General features: G+C 39.1%; 2 protein-coding genes and 1 non-coding gene across 4 annotated transcripts in view; 2 read left to right on the top strand and 1 right to left on the bottom strand.

Annotated features, from left to right (window-relative positions):
* Positions 1–3857, top strand: part of rbl2 (retinoblastoma-like 2 (p130)) — a 28392-nt gene extending 24535 nt beyond the window's left edge. For both annotated transcript variants that reach the window (XM_067590777.1, XM_067590776.1), the window contains exon 22: positions 991–3857. In XM_067590777.1, the coding sequence (XP_067446878.1) occupies positions 991–1158 (168 nt within the window). In that variant the 3' untranslated portion in view covers positions 1159–3857. The remainder of the gene's footprint in view (positions 1–990) is intronic.
* A 6014-nt stretch (positions 3858–9871) lies between these two features.
* Positions 9872–16566, top strand: sall1b (spalt-like transcription factor 1b). Its single transcript, XM_067590775.1, has 2 exons — positions 9872–13211; positions 15932–16566. Exons 1-2 carry the CDS (start codon positions 9972–9974, stop codon positions 16265–16267), a joined length of 3576 nt encoding a protein of 1191 aa, XP_067446876.1. The 5' UTR covers positions 9872–9971; the 3' UTR covers positions 16268–16566.
* Positions 15690–15761, bottom strand: trnae-uuc (transfer RNA glutamic acid (anticodon UUC)). Its single transcript has one exon. It is a non-coding gene; the product is annotated as a tRNA-Glu (tRNA).
* Positions 16567–21746: the final 5180 nt, after the last annotated feature.

Here is a 21746-nt window from a genome sequence, read left to right as displayed (position 1 = left end):
ACACACAGTGCACTACACATACTGCTCTGCTTTACAGTATTTTCATGGAATAACTGCAATAGTTCTGATCACAGCGATATTTAAAATGGCGAAATATTTGCTGCAAATTTTTCACCATTGACCAGTACAGTTGTGAAGTGGGAGGGGCCGCTGCTACTGGAAGTGTATTTCCTCATTTCTGTATTACCATTTCAAATTTTTCTTTAAACAATCAACTCAATGTTACTGAACATAGAAACTCAGGACTCTCCCGGATGATGTAACGATCCTACAGGATTATATTATGACCGTCAGTTTCAATTATTTCAATTTCGTTGTCTGTGATTTTGGTGGACGGCTAAGAATACTACAATACCCATGAGCCTCGGTCGCCGTCGTTACGGAGATGGAGTCAGTGCTGAATTCATCCAGAATTGAACCAAAATTGAACTAATTTAATCTGCAGATTGTAAAATCCGTTTCCTCAACATCATAATCTTTAGTTTCCACTCGCTGTTAAGGTGCACATCACAGAATTTAAACTTGGTAAACTGATTGGATATTTCTTGCTGAAATGCACCTTGGGAGCTGTAGTTGACTTCTTGCACAACATTTTTATGTCCACAGGTTTGTAGGTTCAATTTAAGATATTTTCTAACTTAGTTGTTCATCTTTTGTTCTGATGATTTAACTGGGAGAGATCCAAGATGTAGAAGAGAGAGAACTGTAAGTCACATAACGTTGTCTATGAGGAAAATAAATGTCCAACTAGCCTGGGAGTTGTAGTCCACCGAGCATCACGCAGATTAATTTCTCTTTGGGTAGAAAACAATGCCACATACTGGTTTAGCCCTGAGCAGAATGGTTTCCAACAAGCTGCTTTATTTCTAAATAATGAAAATGTCCAAATATAAGCTATCATGAAATTATGGCGATGAGTTTTCCAACCCACATTTTGTTGTTTGTAAACATGAGAACCTGCTCTGACCTCTGTGACCTCTGACCCCTCAGCGTCTCCAGGAGATCAACAGCATGATCCGGACCGGAGAGACTCCCACCAGGAAGCGCAGCATGCCTCTGGAGGACGACACGTCACCCAAGAGGGTTTGTCCCGACAACCACTCCGCCCTGCTGCGCCGGCTACAGGACGTCGCCAACGACCGCAGCTCCTCCCACTGAGTCACACACACACACATACACCCACACACACACACACCCACACACAGAATACCACAATATCACCATAGTTACACCAACCGCATCATCATAATATGACATCAACGAACTTCACACACTGTCACAGTCTCATTTTATCCGGTAAGAGATCAGACTTTTTAGGAGCATTTTGGTCACTTTCAATGATATTTTAAATTAACTTTAAATAATAAATCTAAACGAGGAGTCAGATTACACATTCATGCTATTCTGACTGACAGAAAACATGGTTTATCCTTTGCTTTGTGTCTGAAAGTTTCCTGCTACATCATTCGTAACTCTCAGTTCTGGTTGGTTCATTCAAAATTACCTGATTAACACTGTAAATAACAAGTCAGCTAGTCGACAGAAATATTGTTAGGATACAGTCGCAGCCAGTGTTTGATGTTATCATGTTGCAGAGCAAAAAATGCCATTATAAAGTTCAGGAAATTAGAGACAAATTAAAATTAAAAATAGTACTTTAGAACATCTGATCCCGCTGACAAAGAAATGTACTTTTTCTAATGTAAGAAAATAGAATATAAAGAATTTGTGAGGCTGAATTACAGTTCGAGATGGATCTAATATCTTCTGCATACAATCAGGGGTGGAAAGTAACTAAATACATTTACTGAAGTATTATACTTAAGTTTGTAGCTGACTGGACGGTCATTTCTTGTGTGTTCTGGCTGATAAAAAGTTCCTTTATTGTGGAACTTTGGTTTGTTGCTGCAGGACACCGAGACTCAGCTGTTATTTCAATACCAGCTTTTACATGAGAGTTTACAGTATACAGTTCAGTATGAAATTAGCCTTGTAAATGACCAAAATGCTCCTAAAAATCAGATCAGGTCCCAAAAATTTTTTCCCATGTTCATACATGTTTCAAAACATTTTAGTTTAACTCAAACAAAGAAAACAACAAACGAGGAGTCTGAACTCCTGCAGCTCTGATATTCTTTTTAAGTTTGAACTCGTCAATGAGAGAGTGGTGATCAATCAGTCATCAAGTCAAGTTACATTTTATTTATACAGCACCAAATCACAACAGAAGTTATCTCATGACACTTTTCACACAGAGCAGGTGAAGAACGAACTCTTTAATTTACCAACATTCCCCTATGAACTTTAACAGGAAGAAACCTTGAGCAGAACCGGGCTCTAGGTGGGCGGCCATCTGCCTTGAGAGAGAAAGAGGGAGGGGAGGGAGGGGAGAGAGAGACACAGAGAAGCACAGCAACAACAATAATAACAATAGCAACAATAATAATAATAGAAATATGACTAATTATAATAACAGCGATAGCAGTGGGAGTCAAGCAGGACCACAGCAGCAGGCGGTCCCCGACCACGATCCAGGGACACCTGCGAGACGAGAAAGCACAAGAACATCAAGCTAGTAACATGCATTAATGGGACATGAATGTGTACATATGGAGAGGAGGAGAGAGCAGCTCAGTGCATCATGGGAAGTCTCCCAGCAGTCTAGGCCTATATCAGCTGGTCTAAGGCGAGCCTGGTCGGCCCTAAGTAGAAGCTTTATCAAAAAGGAAAGTTTTAAGCCGACTCTGAGACGTAGAGAGGGTGTCTGCCCCTCGGACCTAAACTGAACCTGATAGCTGAAGGCTCTGCCTCCCATTCTGCTTTTAGAGACTCTAGGAACCACAAGTGAGCCTGCATTCTGGGAGTCAAACCAGTTGTATGAACAGTAAACATCATCGACGTCATCGTTAGTGTTTAATTCGCTGCCGTGTTGTTGCTTTCTGCTCTGAGGAGGAACTGAACTCATCTCAGTGTTTCTGTGTGTAAAACTCTTCATTCCATCCACATTTATTCTCTCATACATGAATGTATTTTTATTAATATTATTATTATTATTTTATACTAGAAGTTTCTGACTGAAGCGTCGGTGTGATGAAGTAGCAGCAGTTTTCTGATCGCTGGATCACAGCAGTGTTTTCATTCTGCACCAGCTTTTGATGCTGTGTTTTACGTTCGGTTTGTGCGTGTGTGTGTGTGTATGTGTGTGTGTGTGTGTGTGTGTGTGTGTATGTGTGTTTTTAAACTCTATTCTCTGAAAGTTATTTACTGATATTTTCATTAGACAACTCCATGTTTTCTATGATACTAATAACTAAAAAAATATGATTTAATTCTCTCTGTCTTATTTACCCGTTAGCTGACAGGAAACAAGAGAGTTTCATTTAAATCCATCATGAATATTTCTGCCTGATCTTTGTGATTCATCATTAAAAGTGATCAAATTTGTCAGTTAACAGGCTCAGTATTGATTATGGCTTCTGTGATGTTTAATTGTGATTCTTATTGTCACACCAGCAGATACTTTTGCTGTCACATTTTTCAAATCTCTTTATTTAAATGAAACTCTTTTATATCCATGTTATATGTACAGTACATCCTTCTGTTCTCATGTATTTTAACCCAAACAAACTGGTATCACTGATCATCTTTTAACTAACTTTGTCATGACGAAAAAAGTGTAAATATTTGTAAAAAAAAAAAAAAAAAAGAGAGAAAAGAAAACTTATTTTATCGAGGGCGGTGTAACTTAAGTGCCTTTATTTTTTACTTCTGAAATCTGTTTGTTTACATCCAGTAAATTTGACTTTATGAGCTTTTCTTGATTGTAAAAATGATGTAATAAAATGAGTAAAAACTGACCTGGTTGAGTCTGTGTGTCACCACCAGATGGTGCTGCTGGTTACAACTGTGAAAGAATGAATATAAAGAGTTCAGGAAAATGAGACATGCAGATTTCTCCTTATGTTTATTTCACAAAGACAGTATGTCTGCAGTTTATTATTAATACATTTTATAAGGATAATATACTGAAATACACTACATTAGAGTTCATCATTTCTTCTCTCTTGTCATTAAACATACAGGTTTGCACAATGAAGTGCAGTTTTAGCTCCGTCCATGTTACACACAGAAAATTAATAAAAAAATATTAAAATGTTAAATTAGAATAAAACAAACAATAAAACACTTTCATATACTGTTTATGAGATCATTATGAGTTAATCAGCTGAACTGATTTTTTGTGTTTTTACAAGATTATACATATTTTTGCTTTAAATGAGAAATAAACATGCAGAAAAGTAAAATTTTTGCATACTAACAAATTTTTTTTTTTTTTTTTAAAAACACACAAAATATACAAAGAATGAGAAATAACCTGTAATATCTTTAATTAATTAATTAAAAAATTATGAATTAAATAAAAAGTTAATAAAATGACCAACCTGACAATTTGATTTATCATCTATAGTAATGGTTCATAAATCAATACATATATATATATTAATAAATATGGACATTTCAATATGGAAGATTTAAAATGCCTACATGAAAACAAATCAAGAAATAAAGTGAAATACAATACACACTGTTACTGGAATTTCTTTTTCATGTGTGCATTTACTGTGTCATAATGAAAATGAATTAAACATGTTAAAAGGACAATAATTCAGCTCTGTTTTCTTTTATTAGTTCAGTTATTAAAGACAAAAGGCTAAATAATTGTCATTTAACAGACTTCACTTTATTTTCTTATGAAACACAACAACATTTCGGAAATGTGAAATGCCATTGTGTTTTCTGAAATGTTGTGTTTTGCACCTCAGGGCCACCATACGATATTGCTTAAATTCATGACACTGAAAATGAAAGCTATAATAACTCATCAAAACATCCTCAAAACATTTTATGAATCTAATTATTCATTAATTTATCCATCATTTACTGACAGCATAATTATATTTAACTAATTATTAACTGGTATACAGGTACAAAACAGGACAGTCTAGTTTTTGTAGTTTATGATACAAGAATGTTAAATTCAATAGCTTTCCCTTTTATTCCCAAAAGGTACAAAAATGTCTGTTTTTGTGATCAGTCATTTATTTAATGAAATGAGAAGTATTGGGCTCTTTTTTGTGTTTATGTTGTCATTCTTCCTATATGCTTAATTTAATTATAAGGTTTATTTTATAATGAACTATAAGTGAAACAGCTGCAAGATGGATTTTGCTCTCAGCAGAGGCGTCGGTCTGAGGCGTTTCTCAGCTGTTTGGATGAAATCAGCAGCAGTGACTCACATTTTCTGTTAAGCATATAATTGTCCTGCATTACTCATCTGTCTCTGTTAACTTGGACACAATAGACTCGACAGTGTCGACACCTCACCGCTCTTCTCTGTGAGAATCATTATCATTATAAAAACAGAGACTGCTCTCGTTCTGCTGGTTGATCTCTGAGTTTATGTTTATTCTAAACTGCGGACGTTGTTACTCATGCCGCTCAGTGCTGTGACTAAAAATGTCAAAGTTTATAGAGAAGCGGCTGAAAGCTGCAGAGCTGCATCAGTTTAGTCTCTAAACATCCGGCAAATTAATTTACCCTCATCTCAAATCGACTGACTCTCACAGTCACTCCTATGATGTCACACTAAACACAACTTCACATCATATAATTTATCATTTATCAGTAAATTACTGTTATTGTACAGTGCATATTTAGTAAATATTAGAGTTAAGTTATGGTCCTATCTTTAGTCCTGTTATGGACGGAACAGGATGCAGGTTTCTTACTTAGTTCTGTAAAAAAAGCTTTGTTTATATGAAAAAAAGACAAAGCAAAAGTGATTAATAATTAAATTGAGATGTCAACAAAACTCAATACTGCAAAGTAACTGAGTAACTTTAAGTCCAACAAATTTTTGTCTCCTACAGCAACATAGCTGCTCTGTAAATCAGTTGTCCTGTTTTCTCCTTTGAGAAAAAAAATCACAAACCAAAAGGGAAAAATTTATATTTTCAATTCTTTGGTTTCATGATGGCACCCCCTAGTTATACCTTATTTCCATTAAAGAGTCCTTATTTCAATACAGCAAATACAGCAAATCAAATCTTGCATGAAGTGATAACGTGTCGTTCTGTCATCGGCGGAGCAGACGGTCACACTGAGCCTGATTGCATCCTGCTACACAACACAAGAGCCACAGACTCTGAACAACAACCCACATTAGCTTTGATGCTAAAGTCTCCGTCTTAGCTAACTAACAAACATGAACATGTGTCTTGTCCTGCAGCTTAGCTTGTCAAATGAGCCACCAAACAAATATTTACCAGGGAAAAATGCACCACTGATGTCAGTTAGCAGGCAAGATAGCCAATAAACTACTCAGCTGCAGCACATTAAATAGCATGTAAACATACCTACAGATGTCACTTCGGCCATGTTAGATGCTGGTTTGGTCATAGCAGTCGCCGATTACTGCCAATAGGGGTGCCAGATAAATTATGTCACTAAATGTCCAAAAATGTTAGTAAACTTTTTGCAAAATCAAATTGTGTTGGTTGTTTGAGTATGAAAAGGTCAAATTGAAGCGAAAGTGATGGTGAGTGAAAAGAGTTTATCTGTCGACACTTTTGTAATGAAATGTAACAAGGAAGTGGACACACTTCTACGTCTATATGTTCTGTTGGATTGTGCCTTGGTACTTACTGCCTTTTTTGCAAAGAGGTGCTAAAAAACGACCTCTACAGTCCCAGAATCCCTACGAATGTGTCTGTTCAGGGATAAATCTGTCACGCCACCTGTGACTTTCTTTATTCTTTGTTGTCATTGAAACAGGTGAAGAAACTTTGTTCCTCCAGATCATTCACTCATTCTGACTGAAACCTCAGATGTTATATCACACTTCAGAAGACAGGAAGCAGAGTTTAGTTGACTGAACAGACGACCCTCAGTGTTGACATGACTCAGTGTTGTGGTTTCGGCCACTGTAGAGTGTTGCTAAGGGCCCTGAGGGGTCTGAGCTGCTAAGAAGTCTCATATCTAATGACAGTGTGTCCTTTTCTGAAGAGTGCGTGAGAACACCTGGATGACTTCACACACACACCTGAGACAGTTCCCGTCATACAGAGATGTATTTGTGTATTTGAAGAATGAATCAGAGACCATCTGTCAGACTGTTATCGTGCTGTTGATTCACATGACTTTGCATAAGAGGAGGTGAGTGAAGCCCTCACCTGTAAAGTAAAAACTCTCAGGTTAAATATTAAGATATAAACTTTAACCAATGCCTTAGTGGTGTTCAATAAAAAATACTGAACTGGGAATGTTGACATTAAAGATGCTTTGGAGGATAAATAATCTTCACTTCTGTAGTATGACAGTAAATAAAGAGTGGAAGATTTTTTGGTGGAATATAAGCATGTTAGATAGAAATTTGGTAGCACTTTATCTCACAACTCGGTAATAACAAGGTAATAGTGAGGTAAAGTTCTTACAATACATAATAAAGTAATATCATGGTAATTACCAGAGTAATAACCAGGTAATAGCCTGGTATTAACAATGGGTATATCTAGGTAATGTTAGAGAGAAATATATAGAACAGGGTAATGATGGGCCAAAAACAAACACATGTATAAAGATAACAATGTAATATGGTGACATTAATGGGGTAATAACCTGATAATAATGAGGTATTATAGGTTCATGTTTTCAAAATATTATGGAGACTATCAGTGTAATACCCTCAAAATGACATGGAAATTCTGGGAAGTCAAAATTACCAGATTATAATGCTGAAGTTCCTCTTCCCTTTTGTTCCAAACATTCCCTTTTGTTTGAAGGTAATACTGTAAAATTCTACTTGTAATGCTGTCATTTGGGGACACATTTCTATTTTAAGTGCATCAATAGCTTGTTGTGCTACTTATCACAACCTCTTTCACAATCACTTTGTGCTCAGTGATTAAAGCAGTATTCAGATCCTTTACTTAAGTAAAAGTACCAATTCAGCAAAGTAAAAATACTCCATTACAAGTAAAAGTCCTGTATGAAAAATTTTACTCAAGTAAAAGTACATAATTACACATAAATCACTATTTGGTGGAGCTGTTAACAACTCATAGACATGTGAAATGTGACCCCGACTACACACTGCTTTTTGCAAGACGTCAAAAGCCAAAAAGGTTGGAAACCACTGGTTTCATCTTTAACAATGTGTTGTATTTTAAAAGCTTGTTATATTATCCATTGTTTCAAATCTTCATCTGAAAAGTAACTAAAGTTGTTAAATAAATGTAATGGAGTAGAAAGTACAATATTTCCCTCCGAAATGTAGTGGAGTGGAAGTATAAAGTAGCATCACATGGAAATACTCAAGTAAAGTACAAGTACCTCAAAATTGTACTTAAATACAGTACTTAATAAGTAAATGTACTTAGTTACTTTCCACCACTGTTTGTGCCACATTGTACATTTTTGTCAAAGAACTTGATATATGGATATGTGGTGATATGGAACTACTCTCCAGAGACTGAAAATGTGATCGCTGTTATTAGTCTTTGGAGCCATTTCTAAACAAACTAGCATGACCAAACTCTTTGTGATGAAAGAACGTGTCACCCAGTGCAGCGGTGTGACTCACTGATGTGTTTTTGATCATTTTTGGATAACAACGAAGGTCTACGGCACAGAGGAATAAGATATATCAGACTTTGGATACAAACATAATACTTGTATAGATCAGTTCATTGTTGGTTTGGCTTTAAACATGAGATTAGTTGACAATGAGAAAAGCCTTTAAGGTGAAACAAAAGGGGAAAGTGGATGTTAATGTTTCAAATATTTCCTCAGTGAGAAACTGAACGCAAGTTAACACAGAGATAAATAAATGTGTGTGTGTGTATGTGTGTGTGTGTGTGTATGTGTGTGTGTGTAGAAGGCATGGTCAGCAGGTAAATACACATTTGTCTATTTATGACAAATACTGTATTATCTGTTGAATCTCTCTCTCTCTCCCCCTCCCCTCTCTGTGAATCCCCCACCCCTTCTCTCTCTCTCTCTCTCTCCGTCTCTCCGTCTCTTTTCATTCAGTTGAGTCAGAGTTGGGAACATGTCACGGAGGAAACAACTCAAACCACAGCACGTCCAGTCCGGTGGTTTATCTCTCACTGAACACATCGGTAAGTCACTTTTATATATATAATATTATTCTCCATCTTTGAGGAAAAGTGCTGTGAAGTTTACAGTCATGTGACTCTTAGAGAAATTATGTTTTTATTAACAGAAGTTGAAAAACACTACAGGCGATGTGACATAAAACTCTTAAACTTTCTAATGTTTATTTATTCATGAATAGTAGGTCTGTCTTGGGATAATCAGTTCAATAATATCCTTATTATATTGGACCAGTAGTGTGATATCAATAGTTTAGTATACAGTAGTATTACAGTATCCTACTATGTGATAAAAATCTAATGCTTCTATAGAATTTCTGTTAGATTTTTTTGTATCCTTGATTTATTAAATATTTCATATTTCAGCTCATTTTCTAATGAGGGTTACATTTGTTGAATTAAAGTTTGAATTAACGCTGCAACATATTTAAATTATTGTATGTACTGTATGTAGGCTACTTTTATAATTTTTAATATGTTCATTAATTCTTAATTAAAATATTTTGGCCACTTGCAGAGTTCAGTCAAGTGGAAAATTGGTTGTGATGTTTTATGGCTAATCTTAAATTGAAACATTGTATTTGCTACTTATCAAGTAATTTACTTTAAACTTTAATAAGACAGAAATTTGAGATTCTTTTTGAAAAATGATTTGTATTCATGAGTAGCTTGCACTCTTTCAATTGTAATTCAATTTGAAGGAATTCATAGAACTTAACAGTTTGTTTTTGATGATACAGTGACATTTATGAAAGTTTTTAAAATACTCTAGAAACATGCAGTGGCATCATCACAATAATGATTTTCCTCTATTTTGAATCTCTTTCAGATGATGCCTCTCTCAGCTCGGCTCATCCTGCAGTGGATCCTGCTGCTCGTGTCTGTAGCCGATGTTGCGCTGAGTTTAGCTCGCTATCAGACCTGGAACAGCATCAAAAGGATTGCTTTCCAAATCCTCCTGTTCTCATTGTGAATGAGAACGAGGATCTGCTGTACGGCAGCAACGTTCTCCCTGCAGCCTCATTACCAGCCAGCACAGCAGTGGAGCTGGGTGAAACAGTCCATAACTCTGAGGTTGAACACTGCAACACGCCAACACAGGACAGATCCAATCAAAGTGCAGAAGACATGGATTGTTTTAGGAGCAAAAGTAGCCACAGCAGTGTTCAGAGCACCAGCAGTAACCAGGGAAGTACCTCACTTTTCCCAGCAGTATCTTTACCTCAACATGGCTGCTCAGTTGACCAGGGAGGATACTCGTGGATGAAGAGCAACGTCATCATTGAAAACCTTGAGAACACTAAAGTGGCTGTGGCTCAGTTTTCACAGTCGACTCACTCAGATAGTTTCCACAGTAAGACTGCCATCTCGTCTCTGCTGCAGCAGCTACTCGCCCTGCAAATACAGCAAATCCATCAGTTGCAGCTAATTGATCAGATTCGTCACCAGGTTCTGCTGTTTGCTTCTCACAGAGCCGAGATACCGGAGACTCTGGTAATCTGCACCAAAGAGCTGTCATCCTCAAAATCCACCAATCAGCTCAAGGCTCTCAGTGCACATCTGTCTCAACAGCTAGCTGCAGCTGCAGGGATAGCCAAATGTTTGTCCACTCAGTCTGTTAACATGAGTGACTTCAAGCAGTTTGCAGCCAACGAGCAACTGAAGCAAAGTCAACATGACAGCAGAGATGCATCAAAAAGCTCTTCGCAACCTGTCAGTGAGCTCACAACTTCAGCTGTTCACAAGCATGTTCCCAAAAAAGAGCATGTGCACTGTGGTTCTTCTGACTCCAAACTGAACTTCTTATCCCAAACCGAGATGTCCTCTTTGATGTTTAGCAATAATCAGTTCATCAGCAAAAATTCAGAGAGCACATACTTACCTCACCCTTCATCTAGCAGTGAACAAACAGCATCAAATTCAATACCAAACATCAGTGCAATTGTGGAGGATCTGGATGCCCTGGCAGCCTTGGCTCATCAGAGGAGATTCAAGAATCTGAAGCTTTCTGAACCCAAACTGTGTTCAAAAGACTCTCTCTTTAAACACACATGCAGGTTTTGTTCCAAAGTACTTGGGAGTGACAGTGCCTTGCAAATTCATTTGCGATCACACACTGGAGAAAGGCCATATAAATGCAACATCTGTGGAAACAGGTTCTCCACTCGCGGGAATTTGAAGGTTCATTTCCAGAAGCACAAAGAGAGATATCCACACATCCAAATGAACCCTTGTCCAGTTCCACAGCACCCAAATAGTATCAGAACCAATGCTGGGATTAGTCATAGTATGTCCATGTCACCAGAGAAAGAAAGCTGGCTGGATAAGTTGCCATCCCTGGCTACAACTACCTCTGGTTCCCTGAAACAGTCAGAGTCAACCAACCTGTCATCTCTCAAGGCTCTTAAGCAAGAAGAGCAGCCTATCTCAGTACCAATTCCCCGTGCTCAAGGTGAGCTTTACTTTGATTCATCAGGAAGCTTTGACTCCACCTCAACAGCAAACCCTAAAATAACTTCTGAATCATTTGAGAGCAGCCAACAAAGAACAATGAATCTTAAAAGTGAAGATGTAAACCCATCTTTTAACTTTATCTCAAAAGTGATGACCACAAAGTCAGTGGAATCAGCCAATGTTATACCCAAACTATTCACCCACCCAGATTCTACCTCATTTTCAGGATTTCATTCATTCAAACGCTCTGAGAACCCTGAACCCCAGCTGCTATCAGAGAACTCTAACAAAAGTGTGTCGGACCCAAATGAGTGTGTCATCTGCCATCGCATACTCAGTTGTCAGAGTGCCCTGAGGATGCATTATCGGACACATACAGGGGAGCGTCCGTACCAGTGTCAAGTGTGTTGTCGAGCCTTCACCACCAAAGGAAACCTGAAGACACACCAAGCTGTTCACCGTGCAACAATCCCATTGAGAGTCCAGCACTCGTGTCCCATCTGCCAAAAGAAGTTCACCAATGCTGTGGTCCTACAGCAACATGTACACATGCATATGGAAGGTCACATACCCAGTGCAGACCTTACAGATCGGAAATACACAGCAGATTGTAATGAAGGATTCAGAGACAGAACAAAACTGAATCACATAAACAACATTTCGGATGACAATAATGAGGGCTTTTGTGACAACAGATTGTCTAGATTCAAATCTTTGTCTATCCATTTGGTCCCATCATCATTTGATAAAAGCCCTTTTGATGCTCTCAAGAAGACGAGTTACCAGCTCCAATGGATCAAGACAGAGAAACCAGACGAAGGTTGTCAAACAAACAACAAACAGGCTGCTGAAAGCGGTCAATGCAATGGCACATTCTCAATGTCTGACAGTTCCTCTTCCACTCAGTCTATGTCCCCGAGCAGTCAAGCTTCAGTGTATTTAAAACCTGACAAACCGTTCCAGACGTGGCTCAACTCAACCACTTTAACGCTTTGCGCATCTGCCACAGCACCAACTGACCTAAAATTATTTAGCCACGCAGACGATTCTCCAAGCTTGATTCACAACCTGCATGAGAAGGGGATCTTTAAGAACACTTACTGTGACATATGTGGAAAGAATTTTGCCTGTCAAAGTGCCTTGGATATCCACTATAGAAGCCATACCAAGGAGAGACCTTTTATCTGCACAACATGCAACAGGGGCTTTTCCACAAAGGGGAATCTCAAACAACACATGCTGACACATCAAATGAGGGACTTCCCACCACGTCTCTTTGAACCCTCCAATCCTAACCTAACACCAAACCATAATGGCTCCATGTTATCCACTGGCTCACCAACTGTGAAGACAGAGGTGACAGCGTTCCTGAGCCCCTCTGTTATTAATAGTAGGGATCGCTGTGATGACGTATGTGCTGTTGCACCACCTCGACGGACACCCAAACAGCACCACTGCAACACTTGTGGGAAGAGCTTCTCCTCCTCCAGTGCTCTGCAGATCCATGAGAGGACTCACACCGGGGAGAGGCCATTCGCCTGCACCGTCTGTGGACGAGCTTTTACTACCAAAGGAAACCTAAAGGTTTGTTTCACCTATACAGTTTGGCTTTCATGAACATCACAAAGCATTCTCCTGCATTAGAGGTATTATCAGTAAAGTATGGCTCTTTGGTAACATGCAGGAAACATCGGCAACACATGTTCTCCGATTTATTTTACTTATTCAAGTTACACATTGGGATTTTATTTACAAATTTTAAGCTAACCCATTAGTTGTAATACTCCAGATGTAGTAATAGTTTTTGTCACTAATTTATTATAATAAATATCAGACTTATTTGTTGGGTTAGGTTTAGGGTTAGGGTTAGGGTTATGCTGCCTGGATGTCATTACAGTGTGTACATCTAGATGACTTAACTCATTTTATTCAGGAAAATATCTCTTCCACTGAGCACAAACAAAGCCTGCCTCACATTTAGTGCTTATTGTGTTTAATGTCGGTATGAAATGACTAATGGCTTGTAAGACAAGGCACAAAAAGAGCTAATGTCAGCTAAATCATTGGTTGCTTACCTGTCCTGCCCTGAAATATAATGCCATCTCAGGATTGAAGTTTTTCAGATTCTGAGGCTTCTTCCACCTTTCAAATGTTGCACCAATGTTCACTTGGGTTTTGTAAAAACAAACCGTGTGCATTTCAAATTGGGTAGTTCATGATCCCTGAGAAATTAGAGTATTCCTTGCACGTACACAGGGCCAGATCTGCTTTGCCTGGTATGAAAACTGAAAATCTGAGCAGCCACTGAAGAAAAACTGAACAACAAAATTTGTTGACCCTTCTGATGATAAATCATAGTCAGCTTGTGAAAAGAGCAGGTAATAACTTACTGATTGCACCTTTGAATGAAATATGGTGTTCCTTGTCTTTAAATATGGACCATGTGACTGCCAGGGTTAGGGTTAAACTTTGGAGAAGAGTTACTGTATGCTTTAAAAATGAGGAATTGCAATTCTGGTAGGTCCCACACGGTCTAGCAGTTAGGATTCCTGGTTTGGTTTTCCTGGTTTTCAATTAACTAATTTATCAAAATTAAACCAATTTAGGAGTTTAACAGTTCTGCTTGACAAATATTTCTGTCCTAGGATGTGCCTGGCCACCTGTTAGAGTATAAATCCCTGTAATATAAAGGACCACATGGTCTAGTGGTTAGGATTCTGGGTTTTTCCCCAGGCTGCCATGGTTCAACTCCCAGTATGGCAAAGAAGATATATATGTAGAAAAGATACTGATGACTGACATTAGAGTGTTAATAAATATAACCTAAGAACCTTTAAGTCCCATATGGTCTAGCGGTCAGGATTCTTGGTTTTCACCAAGGCAGCTAAACCCAGTTCAACTCCTGCTATGGGAATGGATGGATATGAACATTGCATTGTACAGGGATCAGTCAAAGTCACTGTGTTAGTATGTACTATTAACCGTTATCAAGATGTCTTGTGCGGTAGAGCGCAATCTCTACCAGCATCAGATTTTTGTCGGAGAAAAAACAAGCAGCCCAAACTAACCAGTCACACTCCTCTTTGTAAGCACCGTAGCTGTGAACTGTAGTTACATTTTTGAGGAGGTGAATGTCAGCCACGGCGGAATTATTTACTCATCTTAAAGGCCTGGGCACACAAAAATTTAAAGGTCTAGTGTGTATGATTTAGCGGCATGGTACGATGAGGTTGCAGATTGCAACCAACTGAATACCCCTTCCAAGCATGTAGGAGAACCTATGGTGGCCGTGAAACTTGCAAAAAACATGAAAGTCCCTCTCTAGAGCCAGTGTTTGGTTTGTTCATTCTGGGCTGCTGTAGAAACATGGCGGTGCAACAAGGCGGCCGCCATGGAAGGGGACCCGTTCCCTATGAAGATATAAAGGGCTCAGTCTATGGTAACGAAAACATAATGATTATTACTTTCACAGGATTATACACTGATTAAAACATACTTATGAAAACATACCTATGTTGCCTTTCAAGCTCTGGAAACATGCCCTGCTACCTCGGACAGAAGCGATTTGTGTTAACATGAAGTAACCTGAAACTTGCAGAAATATTGCAACAATAGTCTGACTCAGCGCAACTCCTGGTGCCGGGGAGAGCAGCAGGTGAGCCAACTGTCAATCACAGCTGTCAATCAACGCCCCCACGGCAGACATCAAAGCTACTATAAGTCTTCAAATCTTATTGACAGATCAATAATTCAGCACACTTATTAGAGGGCCTGAATCTAGCGATTGAGACCAGAATGACCCCTTGAGAAAACAATATTGACTTAGTATTTCTAGCAAGAAATTGACATTCTTTGAATGGGAGTCAATTGGAGCCACCATCTAGTGGCCATTTAGGGTACTTCAGTCTCAAACCGTGTCAGTCGCTGCTTTGTCTGGACACACCAGTTTCCTGTAAACGAACAAATGTATATGGTATGTTAAGAACTATTTATGGTGTGACCATTTGCTGGAGGACTTTTTAAGTTATGATCACAGTAAAGTGACCAACAGTGACACACCACTTCCCATACCGGGAGTCGAACCCGGGCCACCTGGGTGAAAACCAGGAATCCTAACCGCTAGACCATATGGGAGTTGCAAATTGTTGTGTTATAACTTCACCACCAAGATAAAATGGCTTAATCACAATAATAATAATTGAAATGAATTGATTTCTATAGGACTGTTTTAAAGGCAGGTGGGATCAAGGCATTTAGAGATATCAGCATGTACAAAATGGTAACCACTGACTGCCCTTTTACAGGTTCATATGGGAACTCACATGTGGAACAGCGCCCCGAGCAGGAGAGGCCGCAGACTGTCTGTAGACAGGTCATCAGTGGGATTTGGGACTCGTCCTGTTAAACTTCCCGAGCCACCACAGAAGACTTCAGAGACTGTTTACCACTGGAACCAAAGTCCACAGCTTTTCTCCACAAGTCTGAAGACAAATGATGTTTGTATGATTCAGGGTGGAGGCTCGTCCTTCTCAGTACATAATGGACTGAAGGAAAAGACACCTGTAGAAAGCTCAGGTGTTTGTCACCTTACAGACCAGAGAGACCCTCTTGTTGTTAATGTGGTGAATGATAATAATTAAGAGGGTGGTCACTGCTGATTCACTGATTTGATGCAAGATAGGAACAACAGGATGGCTTAATTATTTAAGAACATAAATAGTGTGTAGCTCTGATGTTAAGATGTAGTTAAATGTTAATATATTCAATGCAAAGCACACATTTTGTTTGTAACTTACCAGTTTTATACAGTTTTGCTGTGTGAATTTACAGCTGACATACAGGAAATGTGTAACATCCAAATAAAAAGTGTAATGTTATCATGTGCAACAGATTTTAAAACATGTAGGTTATCTTTGTTTCAAATTATTACATACCTAAAAAAAAGCAAATATATTTATGCCTCTTACACTGTAGGGGTCATATTTGTGTAATGCTTTGAGTTTCTCTGGTTCTGTTTATTCTATGATTTCATCAATTACAGTTATTGATTTGTTGACAACTAGCCTACATAAGGCCTCTGCTTGTCAGTCATAGGCTCAAATCGATTCCATCCCCTACATCCTCCCCCTACCCACTCTGACTCTGTGTGCATCTTTGCATGGAGTTTCCATCACATTAAGTGCTATTAGCGCTTCCAAAACACAGGTGACCTACACTCAACACTGCACCTGAATACCCCCAGTGTAGACACAGAGACAGAGCACTCACTGCTGCTGCTGCTCTGCTAACGTGCTGCTCACATTATGCTTGCAGTCTAGACACGGGGTAACTCAGACACACATTTGGTATTGTCATGCACAAATCACAGAATTAGAGGTTAAATTGTATTTTGGTTCCAGCAAGGGCTTCCGATAGTTTGCGGGTATATTTATACCCTCTACAGCTGTAAAGGTGGAGACACACTGGATCGGTTGACAGATGTCAAGTCGACGGATCCTATTCATTTTCTATGCAGAGCAGTGGATCCAGCCGCACGGTGCATGATGGATACGGTATGGACAGTTGATGTACCAATCGCTGTATCTGACTTTGCATAATCACAAATCAATTTTAACTTTATGCAAATGAGTCCGTCCAGCACAACACACCCGGCTTACGAAACTCAGATCACACTGTCAAACTACACAGTGCTGATCACAGCGGACAGGATGCAGCTCTGCATTCACACAAAATCCGGCAATGCAACGCCTTCCCGCAGGGTTGTGCGAAGGTGTGGGCATGTTTATTTGTGTTTTAGAATGTAATCGCCATCTGATTTACGGCTTTGCTCTCACCAGCACCGCTCGCTCTCTTCGTTCACTCTCTAGCTCTCTCTCTCTCTCTCTCTCTGTCTGGTGTTGTGTGTTGCTGTGTGTTTACAAACACCCACCAACAAATCCTGCATAGTATACCTTTAAAATACCTTGTGGGCTGATTTGGACAGTTGGTTGAACTGGAGTTATGTTTGGGATGTCCTGTTATACAATTTTAATGGACAATACCTCCAGCTAATTAGAAATACATACTACAATATGATACAATACTACTATTCTATAATGTGGCACATTAAAATGTGTAAACACACACCTCTTAAAGGTGAAGTGCAGGTTTCCAGGTGTCCTATGTGTAAAAAGTAGTAGGTCTATAAAGCCTTTTGTGTCTCCAGAGGAAGCTGTGTGAAATCTGATAAATTGCCTCAAGTGATGTCATTTGAGATAGCGTCAGTCGGGGCTGACGACTACAAGTTTGAAAAATGATAAAAATCTGGGGGTGTGGAGTTAGAAAGAAGCGAGGTTATCAGACCTCTGTAGCCTGTTCCACAATCTCCAGTAGCATTGTGGGTAATGTAGGCACCAGGTTTTGACAGGATATAAAAGACATTGGGCCTCATGCAAGAACATTTTCATATTCTAATCCTAAAACTATCCTAAAAGAAAAAAAAAGACTTTTTTCTGTGAGGTTTGCTCGTATGAGTGTTCCAAGTCGGATTCAACAAACTTTCTTACCGGCCTGAACATCTTGTAAATCACTCATCTCAGCCTGATGAATGGTCATGTAGATGGTGACCCTAGATTTGCGAAACTCTCAGGAGATTCGTAAGGAAGTAGTAACTTTAACCCACACCACGTTTCAAGTGATCATTTTAACCCAAACCATCATATTTTCCTAACCCGAACCGCCCCTAACAACGCCCCTAAAATTGCGATGACCTGTTCCGCTCCGTTTCATTCACAGAAATGTTACCAAAGAGTAAGAACAAGAATTTCACACCGCAGAGCTTCAAGTTCTGTTTTCAGAAACCAGCAGACAAAAGCATAAGAAGTTGAGGAGTGTCAGTAGTCGATGACCTGAAACAATTAGAAAATATTAATACAACGACGTGTCATTAGAGCAGCACTGTAGTGTGACATAAATAAAGAGGGAATGCTTTGATGTGAAGTTAGATGCTAAAAAACATCTTTCTAAAGCAAAGCTGTCTGTGATGGGAGGCAGTCGCTTGCTTTAGTCATATACTTTATTTTAGTTAATTTCAGTATCATATTTAAATTCCAGATTCATTCAGATTAAGACATTATAATTACAAGTCAAACGAGTGTTTTCCCCTTGTGAAGAAACGTCTATACGAGAAAATTGATGAATGCCACAAAGTTTCTTAAATCACTTGAGTCTCTTAAGAACGAATCTGTTCGTACGAGCGGTTCTTGCATCCTTTTTTTTTTCTTTTATTCTGTCAAACATGTTAAAGGAGTGAAATGATAAATCTGTGCAGCGCTATTTTAATGACTATCCCGCTCACTGTCATGTCCAGCCGATGTTGAAGAGCTCTGTTGTGTTCATATCTGACCTCTGAAAGCTCCTCTCTTCCATCACTGCAGACTGATGAGTGTTCAGCTTCCACACAGAGAACTAAAGCCTGAAACAAAACCTGCACAAAGCCTCTCAAAGATAGATATCTGTAACAGACAGACATGAATCACTGCACACACACACACACACACACACACACAGAGGAATGCATTTGAGCACATCACACACACTGTTTTACTGTACTTTTAAATGGATACTGATCATGTGCCATTAAGCCATAAAACATATAACATACAAAGGGTTTTATAAATTAGAGGAACCACAGCTCACTGACATGAAAAGTTTCTATGATTTCAGGTACAGAATTAGAAGCAAAAAAAGTAGCAGCAACTCTGACTAAAATGGGAAAAAACTTTATTTAATAATAAAAAGAAATTATTTAATATTAAATCTTTCAAGCCTTAAAAAATAAATAAATTTACATATAAGTAGGACGAGCGTTCATTGATATTCTTGTGGTATTTTACTATTGCCCAAAACATCTGTGTGTTTATGTGGACAATCCACTGATTTTCAAATATCAAAGTCGGTTTACTAATCACGGTTGTCTCACTCAATCTGTGAAAACAGTTGTATAACGTCCACTGTGACACTGGAGGGAGATTTCCAGTCGAAAAACACTGATGATATTTTAGTGATAGTGACGTTTAAATGAACACGTTTGGAACGTGAGCGAAGGTGTCGGAGTCGTACGTCAGACAAGAGAAGTTTGGGAATCACAGAAGTAAAGTTTCTCTTAAATCAACTTCCTGAAAGCTCAATCTCCATATCTTTTACCAATATGTATAGTTTTATCTATTAAAACAGGACTAAACTAGATTCCTCATCATGATATTATCATTTATCAGCCCCTGAATCTTCACATTGGCCGAAGAGAAAATCCTGGATATCCACAGAGAGTCACTTTGCTTTCTGTGTTATTTTCACATGTGTGGTGTTAACTCCGTCCATGACAGAAACAGCACAAAGCTCCCAGCAGCTTACTTAAAAAACAAAACAAAAAGAAAAACTCATCGCTGGCAAACAAAGGTGCTTTTCTGATCATTGCATATTTCACATCAAAACTGCCGCAGTCAGCATGTTGTTTGCAAGATGGCATTTCCTTTGTAAGCATTTCAGCAGTGATCACGGCACCTTTGTTACTCTGACAATGGAAATATTCAATAACAAGAAGACCTGCCAAATCTGCGACGAGGCCGAAATCTGCCTGCATGTCCCTCCCCAGCTGAGCCCCCGCTGTCCGTTAATAACACGGCGGCGAGTCCGCTGCACACATCATCTCTGATCATAAAGCGGAGGTTGGTTACGAGGGAGAGGACGACCGCAGCTTCAGCTCTGTTCAGTCAGATGACTTCATGTTTGCTCTCAGGTCTGACGTGTGAGCAGCGGCGTAGAACAAAAACCTGAACATATGCAGCCTCTGTGGGCCCCCTGACCTTTATAACAAGACTGTCCTCCCAAGAAAAACAACAATAGGTCATACTGTCAGTCACACAAAAACCACATATAGTTACGTTTGAGTGACAGATGCAGTGTAGCAGCTGTAGTAATAATGACCCGAAGCAGCGGTGCAGTTCAGACGACGTACAGTATTTATAACTTGACAGTTTTCCTCCACTTTTCAAAAACCGTAACTATGATCGACCCCTAACCTCAACCAACGATGAAGGTCACCTAACATTAAGGAATTAGTAACTTCACTGTTATCTAACCTTAAAGCTCAATTTATGGTCCCTCAGAACTGGTTCGTACAACTCGTTGTACGACACCATCAGAAATCAAATGTGTTTATAGTTGTTCTGAACGGCTTCACTAAAAGACAGAGTGAACAGCCGACCATCATAGACGGGGGAGGGAGATGGAGGAGATGCGATATTGTTTAAATACAGGAATAACAACACATATTTTCAGACAGTCTCTCCCGGTCATAGTGTTGCACTCGTTTCTTCACGTGAAAAGTGACAGAAGTAGTAGTAAAGCCACCTCCACACAGCTGGCCAATCCCTGCGTGAAGTGTGAATGTTAGCTTGTCTGTTTTGGAAAGTTGCAGAAATGGCAATGCACAGCTCCCTCCCTTATCTGTCATTGGAAAGAAGGTGCGGGAGGAGGTTTAATGGGCATTTCCACCGTCCGACAAACATGTCTGGAGGAGTATACAGCCATCATTATTTAACAGTGATAGATAGACAAATGATGTTGTCCTGTTACTGCCGATAGAGGCGCCAGATTAGAAAACACTCCTATCGAGTAGTTCTGGAGTCACATGGTCAAACCACGCATTTAGAAAGAAATATTCTGTCGAACTATTCATTCAGCCAGATAATAAAAAACAGATAAAAACAAACCCGTCCTCCCATGTTTGGTTCTTGGTTCCACTCTTCCCTTCACTGACAGCTCGGTACTTTATATGAGCTTCTTCATGTGAGCAGGTGAAGAGCGGCGCTGTGTTCTGATGTTATCTCCGTTAAACTGTCAGACTAATTAGCATCAGTTTACAGCCGTTGATCCTCTCAGCTCGTCGTCACACTATCAGGGCCGTTCATCACTCCTGATAAATGTTACCTGGTTGCTTCAATTTGCATAAACTCACAAATCACTGAATGAAGACGCTCTGAAAATGACGCTATGAGAGCGCTGAGAATGAACAAAAACACAGCAAACCAATGAGCTGAAACCTGCTATAAGTTAAGTTGATATTATTTGACATGTACA

Source organism: Thunnus thynnus, chromosome 5 (assembly GCF_963924715.1).
Source record: "Thunnus thynnus chromosome 5, fThuThy2.1, whole genome shotgun sequence".
NCBI classification, from domain to species: Eukaryota; Metazoa; Chordata; class Actinopteri; order Scombriformes; family Scombridae; genus Thunnus; species Thunnus thynnus.
Note: the sequence above shows the minus strand (reverse complement) of the source record. Positions and strands in the feature narration are given on the sequence as shown.